General features: G+C 37.9%; 1 protein-coding gene across 1 annotated transcript; it reads left to right on the top strand.

The window, feature by feature from the left end:
• The first annotated feature begins 2,934 nt into the window (after positions 1 to 2,934).
• LOC134665971 (pancreatic lipase-related protein 2) lies at positions 2,935 to 18,160 on the top strand. Its single transcript, XM_063523030.1, has 11 exons — positions 2,935 to 3,111; positions 3,542 to 3,659; positions 7,960 to 8,107; positions 8,523 to 8,684; positions 8,816 to 8,911; positions 9,674 to 9,821; positions 10,529 to 10,755; positions 11,371 to 11,536; positions 12,458 to 12,596; positions 17,004 to 17,195; positions 18,015 to 18,160. Exons 1-11 carry the CDS (start codon positions 3,021 to 3,023, stop codon positions 18,094 to 18,096), a joined length of 1,569 nt encoding a protein of 522 aa, XP_063379100.1. The 5' UTR covers positions 2,935 to 3,020; the 3' UTR covers positions 18,097 to 18,160.
• Positions 18,161 to 19,845: the final 1,685 nt, after the last annotated feature.

The following is a 19,845-nucleotide window of genomic DNA, read 5'->3' as shown; positions in this document are numbered from 1 at the left end:
AGCTTGGTCGAAGCGGCACTCAAAGGCCCACAACACCCCCCCAATAATAATAATAGGTAGGTACATACCTGTTAATTGTACAGCAGGGTATAAACATAAGGTACTTAGTATCTAAGAGTCGTGTGTAAGTCGTGATAGATTCCAAGTAACGTTTGCTAATCGGTAAAAATTGCTATTCAATGCTGTAAAACATATCTTGTTTGCTGTCGTTGTTCATGGACTAGACTATAAAAAGTGCCACTAATTCATTATAAGGCAACACTATACGTCAACCGTACACCACTCATCATAAACGTTGATGATTTCGATTGAAGGGCACCCATCTTGCACATTAGCATCATTTAGTTGCGGTCCTATCCTGTTGCCTTTTGACCTCTTTAGTATGACTGACAGCAGACAAACACTATATAGAATTGTGGTATAGTATTCTAATAATAATGTGCCGCTAAATTTAGGTTCGTTATCTAGTTAAGGAGCGCACGAGCCATGATTGATTTAAGTTATATACTGATATGTCACACGCTGCGATAGGATTTTGTTACCATAAATATTTGTTGCCTTTTCCCCTCATCATAATATATCAAATAACTTCTCTAACCACTGCTTATATTCAATATACATCAATTTTCGCTTCTCTGACTACCTCTGTATATAATAAAACTCATGTAAAGGATCTCTGAATATTATGAGAAGATGCGAGCATTGTCACATTAAAAACATCAATAAGAGAGGAGGAGAGAATTTATAAACAATAAAAATAACATTCATACAAAACTAAAACTGCGAAAGTAATTTTATATATCTACTTGTTAGGTACCTGTTTGGTCTAACTACTGAATAAATTTTCGTATGATATGTCACATGATGTGAAATCCTACCGACCCTCATCCCCGCGGGTCCAGCTACCAGAGGATATTTTCTGTTTTCTATGGACGGAATGGTTACTGAAGCATTTTCAATACGATATTCCCAGTATATGTTCGCTTTATACCCCTTTTCTGTTGTGTCTGTAATAACATCGTTAAACTTAATTAGTTTATTTTGTCAATAACAGTAGGCGGATGCAAAGTCCAATATTATATTGGGCTTATCTTGTTGCAAAATAAACCTTCTTCCAGTGACTGTAATTAACAAGGCATTGATTGTAAAGTATTGTTATGTAAACTTGTTTATTAAACTTAGGTACCTTGCGTATAGAGATATAGATAGAAATATGAAACTACCCTCATAAGTCATTGTACCTACAAAAAAATTACCTACAGATGAGGACAGGGTTTCCGAACTCTTTTGATTTGAGAGCTACGGCTAGGTCTCTATTTCCTTTTCTCTTTTTGCCAGCGCCAGATTGGATTAGATACTACCGGCCATATAGTTTGGAGACGCCTGGAATAGAACATATCAATAACTTTCAATGTTTAAGGATCTGCTACAATATGATCTTTATTGGGTCAGCGGCTTAAGCAAGGGATAACAGACTAGTGTGTAGTTCATTTTGCGTTATATTAGTAGAGATAATATTATTATATATGTTCTAAGAGAATTAAAAGAAAAACATTGCCCTCCTTCTGATGCAGTCGGGTAAAAAGGATAGGTATCTGCCTAACTATCTCATGAACAGGCGAAAATATGTAGTAGGAGCATTCCACGGGCTGTCCCGTACAAACGCATTGTATTTCCGGTGTTGCGACTTTTTTCTCGGCATTCAAAGCAGGCGATTATTTTTCTGTGCATATTTTTGACCATTTGTCATAGAAAAGGAAACTCTTATACCTTTAAATCTTCAGAAACGTCGCGTTTGTACGGGACAACGGTAGACAATTTCATGGAATGCTCCAGTATTACAATACATGTAGGCATAGGTATGTATACTTATTTAGTGCAGACCACATGATAGACGATCGAAGCTGTATATGCAGATAGATAGCGCGTACCTATATACTTGCACAATCGTCCAGACTGTTCGTGCGTCAATGGTTTTCAACAAATACACGATAACGTGTAACCCCTGTTATCGACTCCCGGAACGTCTGCCGTTGGATATGTTGTGTCATTCAAATTGCTCGCGAACACAGACGAGGTTTTAGATGTACCAATATAAACGCAGTTACGAGTAGGTACTAATAGATGTTCGGATTTTGATGTCATGTTACACTGGCGCCCGATATAATTCTAATTGCATGTCCAACTAAAGAGAATACACGGCCTGTTAAGTAATGACTGTTAAGGGTCTGGTTGACTCGACGTCATCCCGGGACTATCTGCACTGCACACTTACTGCTGGGCGCATAGGGTTAATATACAGAGATTACATTAAGCTAATAGGCAGGTGCGGAACGCTTTACCAATATAAAAGAAAACCCTTACATTTTTTTACCATTTACCACCACCAAATTAAAAGAGATCTCCGATGATTTATAGGGCACGTTCATTTTACTCCGCACTTGGCACATAGCAACGAGTGCTTTATTTCCTTTTAAGTGAATGCAATTACTTATAAGTAAGAGTATTTCTGGATGGTGTACGGTGGTGCTCAGGACTTTGGCGACAGGACGTAATTTTTTCTGTTCACGTATTTAACTTAGTATTTAAGTGGGAACTAAGTATCCCATAATGACCAAAGTAAATTTGATTTTAGCGACCAATGCCTAATTTGCTTTTCTGTGGTTAACTTATTATTTCATTCTATTTACAAATGTCATGCAGTGATGATGATCCATGTTAAATCTCTGAAAATATGACGTTTAATAATGACACTCTCACACTTTGTTCTGTTCAAATTGGTGCAAAGTTCGAACTTTTAGTTGCATGTTTACATTGTTTACTCTTACCTGTTTAAGATAATCCTGGTAAACATCCTTACTTTATGTCAGGAATAGGGACCCTTTCGGATCTCGCGCGCGCCCTCAGCCTCTATTTAAACAACAGTCTTGGCGGTCGCATCTCATTCAACGATACTCGCTCGGAACAATTAGTTCAAACCAATCGCGTCCCGATAACGCACGTGCTGTGAAGTGATCAGAATGTTCAATAAAAGTATGTCTCTTATGGTGCAGACCATATTGGTCTTGATGGAGAAGCAGAATTCTACTGGAGTTCAGATTAGTGTTAACGGTTAGTACGTGTTTTATTTTTTTGAAGGTTGTTACGTTTTTTTTTAAATTGCCAAATGTTCGCTTCATGATCAGACGAAAACTCGATCTAATTACCTATATGTAAAATTCTTATACGTATTTTAAAGAGCTACATGTTTATTTCAATGTTATTTTTACTATTTTTAAATTATTTTTCCTTGTAAATCTAAACAATCCTACTGGTTTCAACAAACACGTCATTATTACCATAATGCGAGTAGAAATGTGTATAACAAATCACAAAAATGTATCTACACATATTATGGTCACTTAGTTACTACGATCTTCCTGGTGCTGATTTTAAGGTCTTAAACAATCAAACATAGGTAAATAGACATTTTCGATTTATCCTAGTGATGTCCTAGTCATAGTAATAATTTCGAATAGTACTTACTATTATCATTTTGTAGATGATATGGACTTGGAACGATGCTACGAGTCTTTCGGGTGCTTTTCTAAGGCGTATCCTTGGACGGAACATCGGCCTGACAACTACTTCCCCGAGTCTCCTCAATCCATGCGAATAAGGTACGTTTTCCTATATTTTTGGCTTCATTCATCTCTGTCTTGCCCCACCACGCATAACAATTAACAACCTATGTAAAACCATTCTACTATTTTTCACCATACCAGCCTGTAGACTCTTATTATTAAAAAAAAACTGATTTGCGAGCTCTGTAGCTTTGCGAGGGTTTCAAAGCACGAGGGTTAAACAAACTTTTCGCTACTGAGTCAAACAATTTTTTTCACCGTACCAAGTTACCAACGCGAGTAAAATAGGTATACTAATAAAATATTACAAATCAAAGCCCTAAGAAAGATAAATACTTTTATACATAGGTACTTATATCAAAATCACTTAAAATTCAATTCCACCAGTCAACGCAAGGAAATTAGACTCAAATTACCTTTGCCACTCTTGTGGATAAAATGCAAATTTCTCATCAGTTTATGAAGAATAAAGACAGTGTTTACAAGCTGGTATGGTGTAAAATCTATTTACTTATTTATTACCTATCTATTATGTATTGTAACGTTTAAAACCTAATTATCATTAACAGCGTTTTCACCTGAACTAGACCTTTTTATCCAATTAAAATTCTCACGGTGGTTAATTTTAAAATCGTCCACGTTCTTAGCGATGTTCTAAGATAACGAGCATACAAGAAACGACGCTCTATACACGCGAGTAAAGTCGGAAATTAAATGACAAAAATGTATGGCAAGTTCTTTAGTAGGTAATTGCGGTCATTACAATTAGGTATATTGTTTTCTTTTTATCTACACATCCTTGCAATGTAAAAGGTGCTTATTATCTTTAAACGACTAATGTGGTTAACATGATTGCGTTGATACTTAGGTACCTACCAATCAGCAAACATTTTATGGCGCACACATGTTTCACATCCCTTAGGCTAAAGAGTGAGAGAACAAAAACTACAAGTTCCTTATGTGTATATTGTATCTTATTTATCGGAAGTATCTTGTTTTTTTCTGCTTGTTGGATCGTATTTGTATAAGTTAATACCTATACATATAATACTTAAGTATAAACGACCTGCCTATTTTCCGCAATCCGCAGTCTTTAAATACTTATTTGCATTTATACCAGGGACCCAATACCGGTATATTTTTCATACAAATAAAGCGGTATTCAATTTCGGTATCGCCGTTGTTTATATATATTTATGCAATTAATTTCTCTAATATGATCAATCACTATGCTTACCTAAATACTATATGGCATTATATGTATGAAACATACAATTTTCCTCACTAATTCGTACTTGTCTATCTATCGTCGCGTCACACTTTTGTAGATTCGGTGTAAATCGCGCTTAGGAACTAATTTCGCAGTACAATGCCCCGAACAGGCCTATCCTATCTCAAATTACGCACCTATCATATAACACAATCGACATCTGTTAAATACGCATTTGTTCATATAATAAAACTTTGCCTGTACGTTCCTTAGAGCATTTAACTGGCATTTAATAACCAGAGTCGCCTTTAAGAGCTTACCCCTCTGCCGAAAACCTTGCACAATTGCGAAACTTTTGTATGGACTAACGTTTCTCTGACATGGCTATTTGTACGTTACGTACAAATCATGTAAAAATGTGTCTGTGTAAAATTGTCCTATACTTAATTTTATTTATTTATTAAATAAACATACATTTGGCGTGCCTCTCCCCCGCAAAAAACGGTAGACTGTTTTGTACAGAAAATGTCAGTCAAGGCGTCTCCAGTTACTAAATGCTCTAAGGTACGTTCCTTTCCTTCTTTTGAGGTATGTTTTCATTACGGATTGCTAGAACACGCAAATAAAGATCCGCTTCAAATATTTATTAGAAACTAGTCTCTGTCCGCGACTTCATCTGCTCAGAAGAGGTAAAAAATTTTAACCTCATTTTCATCCCCTTGGTAGGCTTAGTCCTATCTATCCATGTAATCAATGTACCCATTAACCTATCTATGTAATAGCAGAAACATTTTCTATGTTAAAAATCTATGGAGCGATCTCATTTGTTAAATCTGTTAGTTGTGTAGCAATTCAATTGATACACTCGTGCCAATTAAATTTGGGACTTGGACAGTAAATATTGGAAATAATTGTTAGGTAAGTATATTTATAATAATTTTATTAAATCTCCTGAAAATTTATTGTGAATAGAGATCTTTCACCATTAATGTCGTAAAAAAACATTAGGTAACTTTCGTATGTGCTTGATAATGATCCTAACCGATTTTTCAATCATCTATTTGCATTTCTTTTTTCAAAACATTTTTTTCTGCTCTATACGTCACGAGTTAGGTACGACCGAGGTTTGAATTGAACCCACAAATTTTAGACCACCACACACGTACGTAAGGTTAATTGCAGGCATCACTAACCTACGTATTAGCTACAACTACATATTGACTATATGCACGATGTTGTATGTAGCAACCTAGTTGTCGAGGACTAATTCGAGGTTTTATATGTTATTTACTTTTTATATATTTTGTCTATGTTTTATGGTATTTTGTTTTACCTTTTGTTTTTTACACTAGTTGTCATTAAATGCTGTTTGAAAGCCCAGCTTTTTCGTTTGCTCCCAAAATTTTAGCTATCGAAGTGGAAATTGTCCTGGATTCCGGGACACTAGTTAAAGTTCGCCATTTATTTAATTAACTAAATTAGTAAACAAACATTCACGAAACACCAATCTAACGTATCTGGAAATATCTAGAACTGTCATTAGAATTCTTGAGAGCCGAACTCCGACCTACGCGGACGTTACTTTCAAGACAATCAGATCCGTTTCTTATCAGCCACGCCCACGCGCAAAGGTCGTTAGACCCAAACCGAGAACCTGATAATGCACATGCACTGCAAACACGTAATTCACTAAGTATTTTATCTCGTTCGAGTTCGTTCGGTGTAACTTGAGCTCAGACATCCAACTGCGTTAAGTAGAGGGCTATAATTTTGTAAATAAATAATCTACGAGCAATCTATCAAAATGAAAAATGAAGAAAATATTAAAAATAATTACAAATACAATATCTCTGTTTCCACTAATTAAGATTTTTTTTAATAAGTATTAGGTACTACCGGTTCTTTCAAAAATAGTTTTTTAATAAAAATTAATTGTAGGTATAAAAACTTAATTTAACGCCATAATAATTTTTCCAAACATACAAATCATGTCTCCAATTAGGGGGTATTAAACTATTTACACTTATACCCGTCACACTGATAAATGAATAATGATAAAACTTAAAATTAAAGCGTCGTATGATTGCCTGAAGAAAACCATGACTTAAACTCTCATTTATTTACTTCTTTGATACAATTAGTAATACGTTCTATAGATATTCTAATCCCCCAAAAAATTTACACTAACCTTATATTAATAAAAATCTCACGTATAGAGTATCTCGTATATAGTACGTACTTACTGGCTTGTTGCATACGACGCGCACGGTAGTGTTGTTTACAGCTAGCTTGTTTATCAAGGGACGTCACTATGCAATTATGGGACGTAAACACTTGTTATGTCTGCTAATGATCGATGTCACGGACGAGCCCCCGCCTTATCACACTTATGGATTGGCTGTAATCTCTTGCCCGTGCTAAATAAGAAATGAGACAGACTAGCTTGCTGTAAACAACTGGAGGTACTTACCTCTTGTTGTTTCAAGTAGATAATGTTAATATATTTATAGGTTTATTCGGGATTAATGAAATCGTTTTGAAACTAATAAAGCATTTATTTTATTTAAATTGTGAATAGGTACGTACATTAACATTTTATGAAACCTTTTAAAATAATACCTCCAATAATATAAACTAATATCTCCAATAATATGATATGATCTGCGTCTATGTTATCTGAAATTGTTATCTAAGAGCAAATGTGTGAGAAGCTTCAGAAAAATCCATAATATTATTTGAATAGTTCAATCGATATCTTATAATCGATATCTTTCGATAACTTGTTAAGTCTGTTAAGGTCTGGCAAATTAAACCCATTTTTGGAAGTAGGTATGGCTTTGATGGTATTCTGTATTGAGTGGATTGTGTTGCTATGAATAGTATAAATTATGGTTCATTCGAGTCCGTCCTATTATAGGAAATCGGTTGAAAAATATGATCGATGATAGCGTTTGTGGGTACATGCATATGAAACGGATCAGACGTTAAATTTATAGCAATTAATAGTCTAGCGATCTAGTGCTCTGTGAACTCCTCTTTATCGGCACACTACATTGCCGAACATTAGAACTGTAACCAACATTGTAAAGTCAATCAACATTGTTTGTAACTTATCATTACTTGCAGATATCCAGTGTTTACCAGACGGAACAGGAAGATACCAGTGTTACTAGAAGCTGACAACGTGGAAAAAGTACGCAACGCGAATCTGGATCCGAGAGGACCTTTTTATCTGATCTCACACGGGTTTTTGGAAGGCGGAGATAAGAAATGGGTAAGCTTGGCTTTTGGTATTATGTAAATGCATAATCTTCGAGCACTCCGAAAAGGTTTAAGATCGTATATAATAGCGTACCTACACCTATTCTAGGTGTTCAAAGCGTTAATAATTATATCTTTCAGAAGTTACATATTGTAGCTTGCAAAACTATCAGTATAAAGCTATAGCGGGCACTTAACTTTAGTTTATTAAATATAGTCCATTGCATACGGTGTATAAATATTTTGAGAAAGAGGGATGCTGTAATAATTTAGTTTACTCAAACACCTGCCCGTAACAATTTTATTTTTATTTTCTCTGTTTATTAATATTACCTCTTTCGGTCCGTTATCTTAATATTATCTAAGATCACTCTTCTAGATTAAAATCTAAATTACAACTACCATTACAACAAATTGTTCTTTATCAGATCCAAAACATGGCGGATGCCTTGCTGAACCTAGAAGGCAACGACGCGGCAACAGTCCTTGTGGTAGACTGGCGCGGAGGCTCCCAGCCGCCTTACGGACAAGCTGTTGCGAACATCAGGCTTATTGGCGCCATGACAGCTCACCTCGTCAAAGACATTAAGGTACAGTCTTCTATTTTTTGAATTAGCTATTGCCACATACCTCACTGAACATAGAAGGTAACGATGCGAAGTCGTCGTTGTTAAATGAAACATTTTCCGACTCTACAATAATGTACTATTTCTTGTTACAGGAAGTCTTAGGGTTGCAGAATTTGGACAACTTCCACTTCATCGGACATTCTCTAGGCGCGCATTTAGGCGGTTACTGCGGGCACGCATTACAAAAGGTGTGTTATAATTATAACTTATACCGATATTTACTTTAACAATTAAGTCTAAGTTACAAAAATTATTTGAAACTATATGTGACGTTATCTATGAAAAGGGATCTTATTGTCGATGGCGCTTACGCTTCGATATAAATACAATATACAATGCCGCGCGACGCTGTGCGGCGTAAGCGCCATCGACAACATGGTCTTTACATACTTAGATAATGCCGCATATTAAAATTGGCCATTTAAGTATTTTAAGTTGGAAATTCAGTTCAGAACAATGTCCTTTCGAACCATATGATAATCACCTAATAGGGTATTTTCCTACTAGTCAAATCAGTTACTTTTTTAGAACTGTCAAAACGATTTGCTATTATGGAATTCCTCCTAACGTCACGGTCAACTCACCTACTTTTTATATTTCTATCCGATTTATTAAATAGAACTTGTGTTTAAAAATAACTCCTAACTGTGTTTTTCTAATAATTATCGGGTGGTTTATTTCATGCATGGTGTAAAATAATTTATTTTAAATAAAGTACCTATAATACCCTATTGTCAGGCGTGGCTCACTCCGCGATTTCGTCGCTTTGCTACAGTTAGCTAAAAGTACATCCGTTCGACCCCAATTTTGGGGTTTGCCATAAGCCGCGCGTGGCGCTGTCGCCACCTAGCGGCCATATCTGTGCTGATCGTGACAGACGCGTTTTGTTAGAGAGTGAGTCTTCTGTATCTAGTACTATTATTTATTCTGTGCTATTGTATCTATTCCAGAAATTCAACTTGAAACTGGGAAGAATAACAGGCCTGGACCCCGCTGCGCCGTACTTCAGTAAGACTGTGACGCTGGTGCGGCTAGACCGGTCGGACGCCAAGTACGTGGACATCATACACAGTAACGCCATGCCCTTGTATTATGCAGGTAAAAACTTCACTACAATTAATTGTTACTTACTAAGCCTACCGTTTTGACAAAATATTTGTGATGCATCAGTGACGAAAGTAACGCAGCCATCCTTGTATGTATAAATAAGTACCACTCAGTCCGTCATTTAAATAAATAGTACATAAATAGTAGAGTAGGGTCCGACCTGAAATATGCGGCAGATTCCTGCAGCCGACCTGTCTCCACACGTATTGGATCGCCTTTCCTGTGGGATAAGACAGTGAAGCCAACAGGGTAATGGAGCATTCCACGGGCTGTCCCGTACAAATGCATTTTATTTCCTGTGTTGCGACTTTTTCTCGGCATTTAAAGCAGGCGATTATTTTTCTGCGCATATTTTTGACCATTTGTCATAGAAAAGGAAACTCATATAGCTTTAAATCTTCAGAAACTTCGCGTTTGTACGGGACAACGGTAGACAATTTCATGGAATGCTCCTAATGCAGGTGCTGGACATCCCTGCGTTTCCTTAATTCCGTCCCAGGCGGTGTAATATACTTACACCATAAATCGCCTGCAATAGACGTAAAGGCCAATGAGATAAATTAAGTTAAAACGTGTACGTCTACACCTACTAAATCCACCTGTTTTATTTTGATCATCCAACTAAAAATTCACGGTTTTCCAAATCACAATTTCACAGTCAAAAATGCCTTCCGAATAACAGTATCCATAATTTCCAGGTCTGGGTATGTCCGAGGCGATAGGCCACGTGGATTTCTACCCGAATGGCGGCGTCATCCAGCCGGGCTGCAAGAAGGTGGACAACCACGTCACCACGCTCAACGACGACATGTACAAGTGGATGGTCAAATCTGTGGGCTGCAACCACGAGAGGAGCTATGAGTTCTTCACTGAGAGCATCTCGCCGTCTTGTCCGTTTATGTTCATACAGTGCGAGTCTTATGAGGTAAGTCTTGTATGTTTACAAATGTTATGGTCTGGTTGTTGACGTAGCTCAACATGTGTACATGTAGACTAGTAGTAGTCTACATGTACACATGTGACTAGCTAGTAGTAGTCTACATGTACAAGTAGATCAAGTCGGTGGGTCTACATGTACAAATAAACAACAAGCGGTCTTATCGCTAAAAAGCGATAGGCCGGCGGCCTTAGCCCCTAAAATGTGACCGAAGAGCCCATAGTATATATTTTTTCCTAAGACAGTTTAAAAAAACCGGACAAGTGCGAGTTGGACTCGCCCACCGAGGGTTCCGTACTTTTTAGTATTTGTTGTTATAGAGGCAACAGAAATACATCATCTGTGAAAATTTCAACTGTCTAGCTTTCATGGTACATGAGATACAGCCTGGTGACAGACAGACAGACGGACAGCGAAGTCTTAGTAATAGGGTCCCGTTTTTACCCTTTGGGTACGGAACCCTAAAAAGATTTTAGCGCACAGTTTCACGTAGAGTAATGTCCAAAGGTTCATGATAAATGTATAAATTATTTTGTTACTTCTTACATTATGATTGATATATTGACCATACCTAGATGGTAATCCTATACATCTATTCTTCAGGCATTCCTGGCCGGGAACTGCACTTCATGCAGTCAAACCCAACTCTGTATCCCGATGGGATACCATTCATACAAGGCGTACAAGGAACTGTTGGATCGAGGGCTTGTTGACACCATCTCGAACGTCGCGCTGTATGGGAAAACTGGAAGCAAGAAACCATACTGCAGTAAGTACTTACCCCCTTATGGCTCATTTAGACGATGCGAGTACTCGCATGCGAGTTTCATTACATTGCGGGTTTTGATCGGTCGGTTGAATTGGACGTAACCAACAGTCCGCAATGTAACTAAGAGTTCGCGCCCCGTCTAAATCAGCCCTTATTCATAAACGCGCTACAAACCTCAATGAACTAATAATCGTTTGTCTTTATCTGTCATTTTGACATATGTATTTGTAAGAAAGGGATAAAACATAATTTAACTAAATCAAGCCCGTAAAGTTTTATGAATAAGGGGGTTACTCGTTTGGGGCATTCCAGAAAATTGTCAGGTACGTGACGCATTTTTTAACACTTGGGACAAAGCTAAGAAGCCGATATTTGGCATGATAGCGTTTGATAACTTACCTATAAAAGAATAGATAGTATAGAGGGGTCCTGTCATAGTAAATGTTGTAGTCACTGCCTTCTATCGACACATGACTAACTCAAAATAAACACGTATAAAATTATCAAAAAAATGAATATATATGGATAAATGATTTTATTATTTTCACATCATTTTGACCCATGTTCACTCACTGATATCTATGTGTTAAAATTGTTAAATATGAAATGGTGTCGTCACGCCATCTAGCCGAGAATAGGCTAAAGATGTGTGCGCCATCTATCCGAGAATGACTTTTTCTTGATTTCCGAGGCACGTTTTTTTCTGAGACTTTATTCATCTTATACGAAGTTACATATTTATTTGCCTATAGTTTTAAATTCAACGGTATGTAAGGGTGGTATTCCAACTATGCAATTTCTTTGTCCAATGTCAATGCGTCTCTCATTAAAGCAAATTGTGAGACGCAATGCACATTGCGATAGGTCATCATGACGAATCATCAGGGTTAGTGATAATAACGAAATATCTATATATTTCAGGAGTGCATTACGAAGTGGTGCTGAAGGTGTCCAACTCCACGGCCAGCAGAACGCACGGGCCCGATGTGGGAAGAGTGCAGATAACACTCATAGACAGAAACAACAACAAGAGCAATCACAAGTTCTTGGATGAGGAACAGTAAGTATCAATATTAAGCCCCCTCCAGACTATGTGCGTGAATCGCGGCGCGACGTCGCGGAGCGAACATATCGCGAAGTTGACGTATGACTCCACACTCGCACACTTCATGGCGATTTCGCAGTTTGGTTTGCGGCAATATGGCGGAAAAGCATCAGCTGATCGAGTTTAACTGTTAGTTATCTATGGCATCAGACGTGATTTAGCTGTTTTTCCATTTTGCTTGCAAGTTCGCGCTTCGCGTCTCCTTTGAAGCGGGCCGAAATACCGACAAAAAACGGAGAACAAGGCGCGAAGGCGTGAACAATCTGCGAAATCGACGCCACACTTGCGTTCGCGGCTTCGCCCGCGATTCACGCGCATAGTCTGGAGGGGGCTTTATAATAGAGTTAGACCATAGAAGGTAGGACCCGATAGAAGTGGTATACGCGTGCCTCCGTGAGGGACAAAACATAGGCAATGCGACACTATGATTGGTCGAATTTATTTGTTGCCCACCATAACCCAATACTAATGGTGGGGAATAAAAAAAAATGTGAGACTGACAAGGACAAACAATAATAGCGCTTTCGCTGCTACTCCTACTGAAATATACATAAGGCTATCCCGTTCGCTCATTTCCCCCACCCATCATGCCTTATCCAGTTAAAATACTAGATTCATGAGTTAGACCAAGGTAAGTCTGCAACGATTTTGATAGCACACGCAGTGCAAGCGTTATTTTAAACGTCTATGACATTTGACGTATAAATAACACCTTCCCTGCGTATGCTGTCAGAATCGTTGCAGATTTACCTTGGTCTAACTCTACCATAATTTTCGATAGGAACAGGCCTATAGTGACCGCGCGCGTGCAGGTACAATGACCATGACACTTTGTGACCTAAATCGAAAACTTAAACATGACATTGACACTTCATGCCAATATGCAAGTGTTTCCCCTAAAGTTGCGCCGCTCCCTTGCTCGTTGGGGGGATCGCCGCCTTATAAAATCGGAAACTTAAAAAAAAGCCTTTTAACCCTTTGACCGCCGTTGTCCGGTATAGAAGACAACGATAGAACGATACGCTGGCGCCGTCGTCTTGTATACAAGACACAAATTCAACCACTGAGTTAATGTGAAAATAATAACAATTGCAATTTCATTTACACTCGTGTTCATATTTAAGGTCTTTGTTTTTTCATTTATTTGCTTTTTAAGCCGCTATATAAATCCCTTCTTTTATAATAAGGCATTTAAAAAAATTGCTCCAATTTTCAACATTTTTCATGTTCCTCGTCGCCGTTGTCTTGTATAAAAGACAGCTAGGGATGGGAATGTTAACTCGATATGGGAATTTTTAACGTAAATATAAAGTCAGAAATATGTTTTTATCTAAGTATTTGAACACTTGTTAATGGCCAATTTTTTTCAACGAATAGTAGGTAACTACTTACTAGAATACGTAGAACGAGAGTCAGATAGGCATAACTATATTTAAAGTTCAGGTAGCTTCTTTAGCTCTATAAAGTAGAGTCAGACAAGTAAATTTGCCATTGTAGATTGTGGACTATTTAATTGCAGAAGAGATAAATAAAAAAAATAATTGATGTTATTTTATAGCTTAGTGGGAAGGGATACACCGCAGCGACCGCTTCGCACAAGTGTGGTACAGGGACATACCTGTTTATCAGACTTTACTTTTATTGTTATAACATTGAAGTTAATGTGTAATTTTTTTGTAACAAGTCGTTGAACGTTTTTTTGATAAGAGTTTACCTATAGATTAATGTAAACCAAACTGAAATTATAATGATAGATTCTAATTCCGGAATAATATCTTCACTCATTAAAAATTCAACCCACGTGTAATTTTCACTAAAACAGTTCCGGTATATTGACTTTATCGACACATGATGCGCAGCTTTAACGTTACGCCAATAAAGTTTACGTACCGACAAGCGCTTACGCCGTTGACCTAGAGACTATTACTACTTGATCCGCGCGGAAACAGTCCTTGTCGGTCTGCATTGCGGGCAGTCCATGGGCGCCGTTGTCTTGTATAAAAGACTTCTCGTACAGCCTAGTGCGGCGATATCACGTCTTGAATCGACATTGTTTAGTGGTTGTTTTTTATGTTAAATCCCTATATTTTAAACATTTTCGGGTGTACAACATATGTTTAATTTTGGCAATTTGGAATGAAATTAAAACAGGATAAGAACAAAGCTAAATTAAAAAGATTTTTACCATAATATTGTAAATATCGATATCACTATTTGCAATCCCTAAACTTTTTATTAGTTGTTTACTTAAAATTTGCTCTGGCGTGTGAGTGAGCGTCTTTGCGGACTAGGTCCGGCGGCCAAAAGGTTAAACATTTTTCTTCTTTGTTGTCGCATCCGACATCGGATATTGGATCGGACAATGTGAAAACGTTCTCTAAGTCTAAGGCCTAAGGGGTTGTGAATAGAGATGCACCGGATATCCGGTTACTATCCGGTATCCGGCCTATCCGGCCATTATTTTACTATCCGGCCGGATACCGGATAGTGACATGCTATCCGGCCGGATACCGGATAGTAACATTGCTTGATTTTGGAGTAAACAAATTGGATTTAAGAAACAGACACGGTCATAATCGTACTTGTTTATTATTTTAAAACAATTTAATAATTCCTCTGACTTGCACGCGAACTAATTTCCAACCTAAAAATGAGTCCGCGCGAACGTTTACTAGAAAACAGGTCAAACTTGCAGAATGCGCACCTGAAAAACCGAAATGTAGGTATAGTTCCGCCGGCCGAATATCCGGCGGCCGGATACCGGATATTCGGCCAGTGTCCAGGCCGGATATCCGGTATCCGGTATCCGGCCAAACAACTATCCGTTGCATCTCTAGTTGTGAACAAATCACGCGAGGTCCGATGGGGGGAGGAGGGTCACGAAAAAATCACGATAGATCACGTTGGGAGAGGGGGGGTATAAAGGAAACCTTACGTGTATTTTTCTACAGTGAACGAAACTAAGAAAAAAAGACCTACCACATAAGTAGATACTTTTTCTCGGTTTCTTTAAACATAGATCTTCACTCTGCACTTCAAAATAGCGAGTCTATTAAACGAAAATATAAAAATAAACACGATTTTCTATGTACAAGACAATTTATCTTAAAATTAGGTCGAATGAAAAAAAATCAAATAAATACACGTGAGGTTGTATGGGGGGAGGGGGGGTTGCCAAAAACCTCACCAAATATCACCAAGGGGGAGGGGGGGTTAAAAAGCAGCCGAAGACACCTCGCGTGATTTGTGCACAACCCCTAATTCGCGCAAGCGCTTTTACAACGCACGTTAAAAAAGCGTTTGAATGACACAAATAGATACATGTGTATTTATTTATTCACACGATGGCGGTGGCGCTTTTTATTAAGCGTCGTTGGATTTTTGACTTTAAACGTTGGTCGTTAAATCTAATTTAACATGCGGACGGATTCAATCGCTTTTTTAACGCGCCTTGAAAAACCTCTCGTGTGATGGGGCCTTACATTATGAGGTTACGTCAGGTCGTAACATATCACAGACAATGACGTATTTGTTGCCGGATCTTAATTATCTACCCTTCATTATCGCCAACCATACCTTTCAGCTTCGGTCATTGACGTCACACGGGTCACACCTCATCAGATAATTGTTGTTTAATTTCGTTATCGATTGCATTTCCTAAATTGCGTCAATTTGTATTTTTGTTTTGATGATTAGATTATCTTATGTAATTATTTAGCCTTGACCGTTATCTCTGAATATTCCGCTGCGTGATGGAATACATAGGTACCTATAGTGTTCTTATTATATTTCTGTAAAAACTTTTAATACAGCAAATATTTTTTTACATTCGCGGCTCGTCTCGTGGCTCGCCTCGAGCGCGTAAGCACGTCGAGTTGATGACTACACTCTCGCCTCGTGGCTCGTCTCGTGTCTCGTAAGCATATCGAGCTAATCGATTTTAAACACTAACGGCACGGTATAAGACTTGTAACCGAATGACAAGCCGTACGCGAGTGTAAACGTAAGCGCGCGTCCCGCGCGAGCCCCTTTGGCTCATGCCCAAAAAACCGCTCCCCCACGCGAACCAGGCGAGCGCGAGACGAGCCACGAGCCCTCCACTTACACTCGCGTCTCGTGCCTCGGCTCGCAGCTCGGCTTGTGGCTCGCACGGGAATGTAAACGCCTAAAGCCTCCTCCACACTAGTGCGCGAATCGCGGCGCGAAGCCGCGAACGCGAGTGTGGCGTCGATTTTCGCGGACAGCGAAATCGACTCCACACTCGCGTTCGCGGCTTCGCCCGCGATTCACGCGCATAGTCTGGAGGGGGCTTAAGATATGAAATCTTCAACGGCGTTTTTCTTAACCTCCTACGTGTTTCAGGAAATACTACAAACCCGGCGACATAGACAAGCAGATGGTGGCGGTGAGGGACACGGGTCTGCCGCCGCTGTCCGTCATGGTGGAGTGGAAGTACGAGACCAACCTGTTCAATCCCATCACGTGGCGACTGCTCAAATCACCCAGCGTCTACGTCGAATACCTCAAGTTGTCTTCCATTGAATACAATACTGAGTAAGTACTTATTTTTTTACATATTTTTTGACGTGATAACGTCTTATAAATCGAAGAACTCCGGTAGCAAGCAGGAAAAAGTGTCACGTTGTGGACGGATCTCCATGGTAACGTTGTGGACAGATCTCGATGGTAACGTTACGTAATGTAATGGTAATGTTTTCTCATGACGTTATCACGCAAAATTATCGTCCGTAAACCGACTTTACAGACGACGTAAGACGACTTGGTGTTCGTATATACTAGCAAAGATATATTGATTGAGTAAGATGGGTAAAATCTAAGACAATGTCGTGCTTCGAATTTGACAGGTTAACGAGATGGCGCTGTACAGCTCCATACATTTTGCGGTAACTCTGATTGTCAAAAGTTGACGTTTGACAACTAAGTGACCGCAAAATATATGCCGGAGTACAGCGCCATCTGTCTTGGTTGTCAAACTGAGGGGCACGTTTTTTTCTTAGACTTTACCTCTCTATTACAATATATTCTCTTTGATACTAGTTAGAATTTCATTCGTGGTTGAGTATTTTCCCATTCTTTTTCTGTAGTTTTCATTTAGAATTGAAACAACGTGTTGTGATTACTTATACCGCTACAAATAATAGTCAAAGAGATATATTAAGAGCAGCATTTTAACTTAAAATAAATATCTTGATTTGATATTACAATACAATATGTAGAGAGGCATAATATATTATGGTAATAACATGGGAAGTCGTGGACAGGAGTTAAAAAAATATTTAGTAATATGTGTAATAACTTAAAAGAGCGCAAGTATTTTAAGAATTTTACAATGTTTTTTTTTTATTGTTACAGTATCACCGTGTGTCCAAAAATGAATAAGCCAGTTGTTGCAAACCTACCTTCTGTGATGAAGACGAAATATTGTAGATTTTAAGCTGTCACAAAGCTTTTACAATTACAATTAAAGATCTCACTCAGAAGGTGCAGTTCTATTAAAATTCTCATACAGCTTGTCAAAAAAGAGTAGAAATTAAAAAGTGGCAACACTGTAATGTCGTCCCGTTTTCTTATATAAATTGGTTTGAAAGGGACGAGACTACAGTACAACACTTGTCACTTTTTAATTTCCACTCTTTTTTGCCAAGCTGTACTCCTTTAGTTGTTAAAGCTTGGATAGAGGAACATGTCACAAGCATTTTATTTATTCCTTATATGGCAACAATTTTGCTTAGCAAATAAGGCCGAATTCTAGCAATCTTTTAATGGTAGTTCATTACTGCCAGGTAAAGCCAGTAAAATTTGTGACATGATTCTCTGACCAGAGTCGGTATGCAATATGTGAATAAAATTCATGCATTGGATTATTGTGTGAGGATGATATAAATAATTATTGTTGTCTACATGTTTAGAGTTATTATATCGGTTTTCAATGCAAAATCTATACTGAAAGTATTTATAAAGTATTTATGGATAATTTTTAGATTTTGTCTTTAATTAGTCATAGTTTAATTAACACCAATTAATTATAATTAATTTACTTTTCTAGTTTATATAAATTATGTCTAAGCCTTTTAAAATGTTTACGGAAGATTGTAAATAAAAATCATTATTATATAAATCATAAGTAGGTACACATATTTTAAGAAAAAAAATTATGAACTTATACAGGGTGATTCCGGGGTCGTGGAGCAAGCGATCAAGGCATGATACACAAGCCCATACTGAACAACTTTTACTATGGGACCAACTCCGAAATCGCGAAAAAAAAATTGGTAGTTTCATACATAGTATTTTTATACATAGTAGTTTCATACATTTCGGCCGATCACTGTATTATGCCTTGATCGCTGGCTTTACTATGGGACCAAATCCGAAATCGCGAAAAAAAACTGGCCTTCCCATAGAACACGACAACATGTGATCGGCCGAAATGTATGAAACTACCAATTTTTTTTTTCGCGATTTCGGAGTTGGTCCCATAGTAAAAGTTGTTCAGTATGGGCTTGTGTATCATGCCTTGATCGCTTGCTCCACGACCCCGGAATCACCCTGTATAAAATAAGATATGTGATTTTAAAATAAATTACTATTTAAATAGTTATTTCTTTACTTGGCACTATGATATTTTTACCTATTTAACAGAATCTTTTTGACTCCACTGGTACAGACCGAGGTACCACCATTAGCCCCCATTCACACGACAGCTTTTCCAACGCGCGTTAAAAAAGCGCTTGAATCTGTCCGCACTCTAAATTCGATTTAACGGCCAAGGCTTAAAGTCGAAAATCCAACAACGCTTTCTATAGTTCGTTTTTTTTAGCATTAGAAATTAGGTAAACAATCTTGAAGTGTCTTTTAATTGAAAAACACATTTTAAAAATAAGTTGCGGCAAATATGTAACAATTATGAATCTAATACGATCATTTATATTCTTCTGCTTTCATAAGTAATAGTTTCTGAATTTTAAAAAGCGTTTTTCAATTAAAAGACATGTCAAGATCGCTTACCTTCTTGCAAGTTCTTTCTAATGCTAAAAAAAACGAAGTATAAAAAGCGCTACCGCTGTAGTGTGAATACATACATGGCTATACATTTGTGTCATTCAAACGCTTTTTTAACGCGCGTTCAACAAGCTGGCGTGCGAATGGGGGCTTAGGCCCGTCTCTATGTCATATAAAACAT

Source organism: Cydia fagiglandana, chromosome 7 (assembly GCF_963556715.1).
Source record: "Cydia fagiglandana chromosome 7, ilCydFagi1.1, whole genome shotgun sequence".
NCBI classification, from domain to species: domain Eukaryota; kingdom Metazoa; phylum Arthropoda; class Insecta; order Lepidoptera; family Tortricidae; genus Cydia; species Cydia fagiglandana.
This window is presented reverse-complemented; position numbering and strand designations above follow the sequence as displayed.

Coding starts and splice junctions, on each gene's coding strand:
- LOC134665971 (XM_063523030.1), top strand. CDS start 3,021: ATGTTCAATAAAAGTATGTCTCTTATGGTGCAGACCATATTGGTCTTG. Junction 3,660..7,959: donor CCTCAATCCATGCGAATAAG/GTACGTTTTCCT, acceptor CATTACTTGCAG/ATATCCAGTGTTTACCAGAC. Junction 12,597..17,003: donor AAGTTCTTGGATGAGGAACA/GTAAGTATCAAT, acceptor TACGTGTTTCAG/GAAATACTACAAACCCGGCG.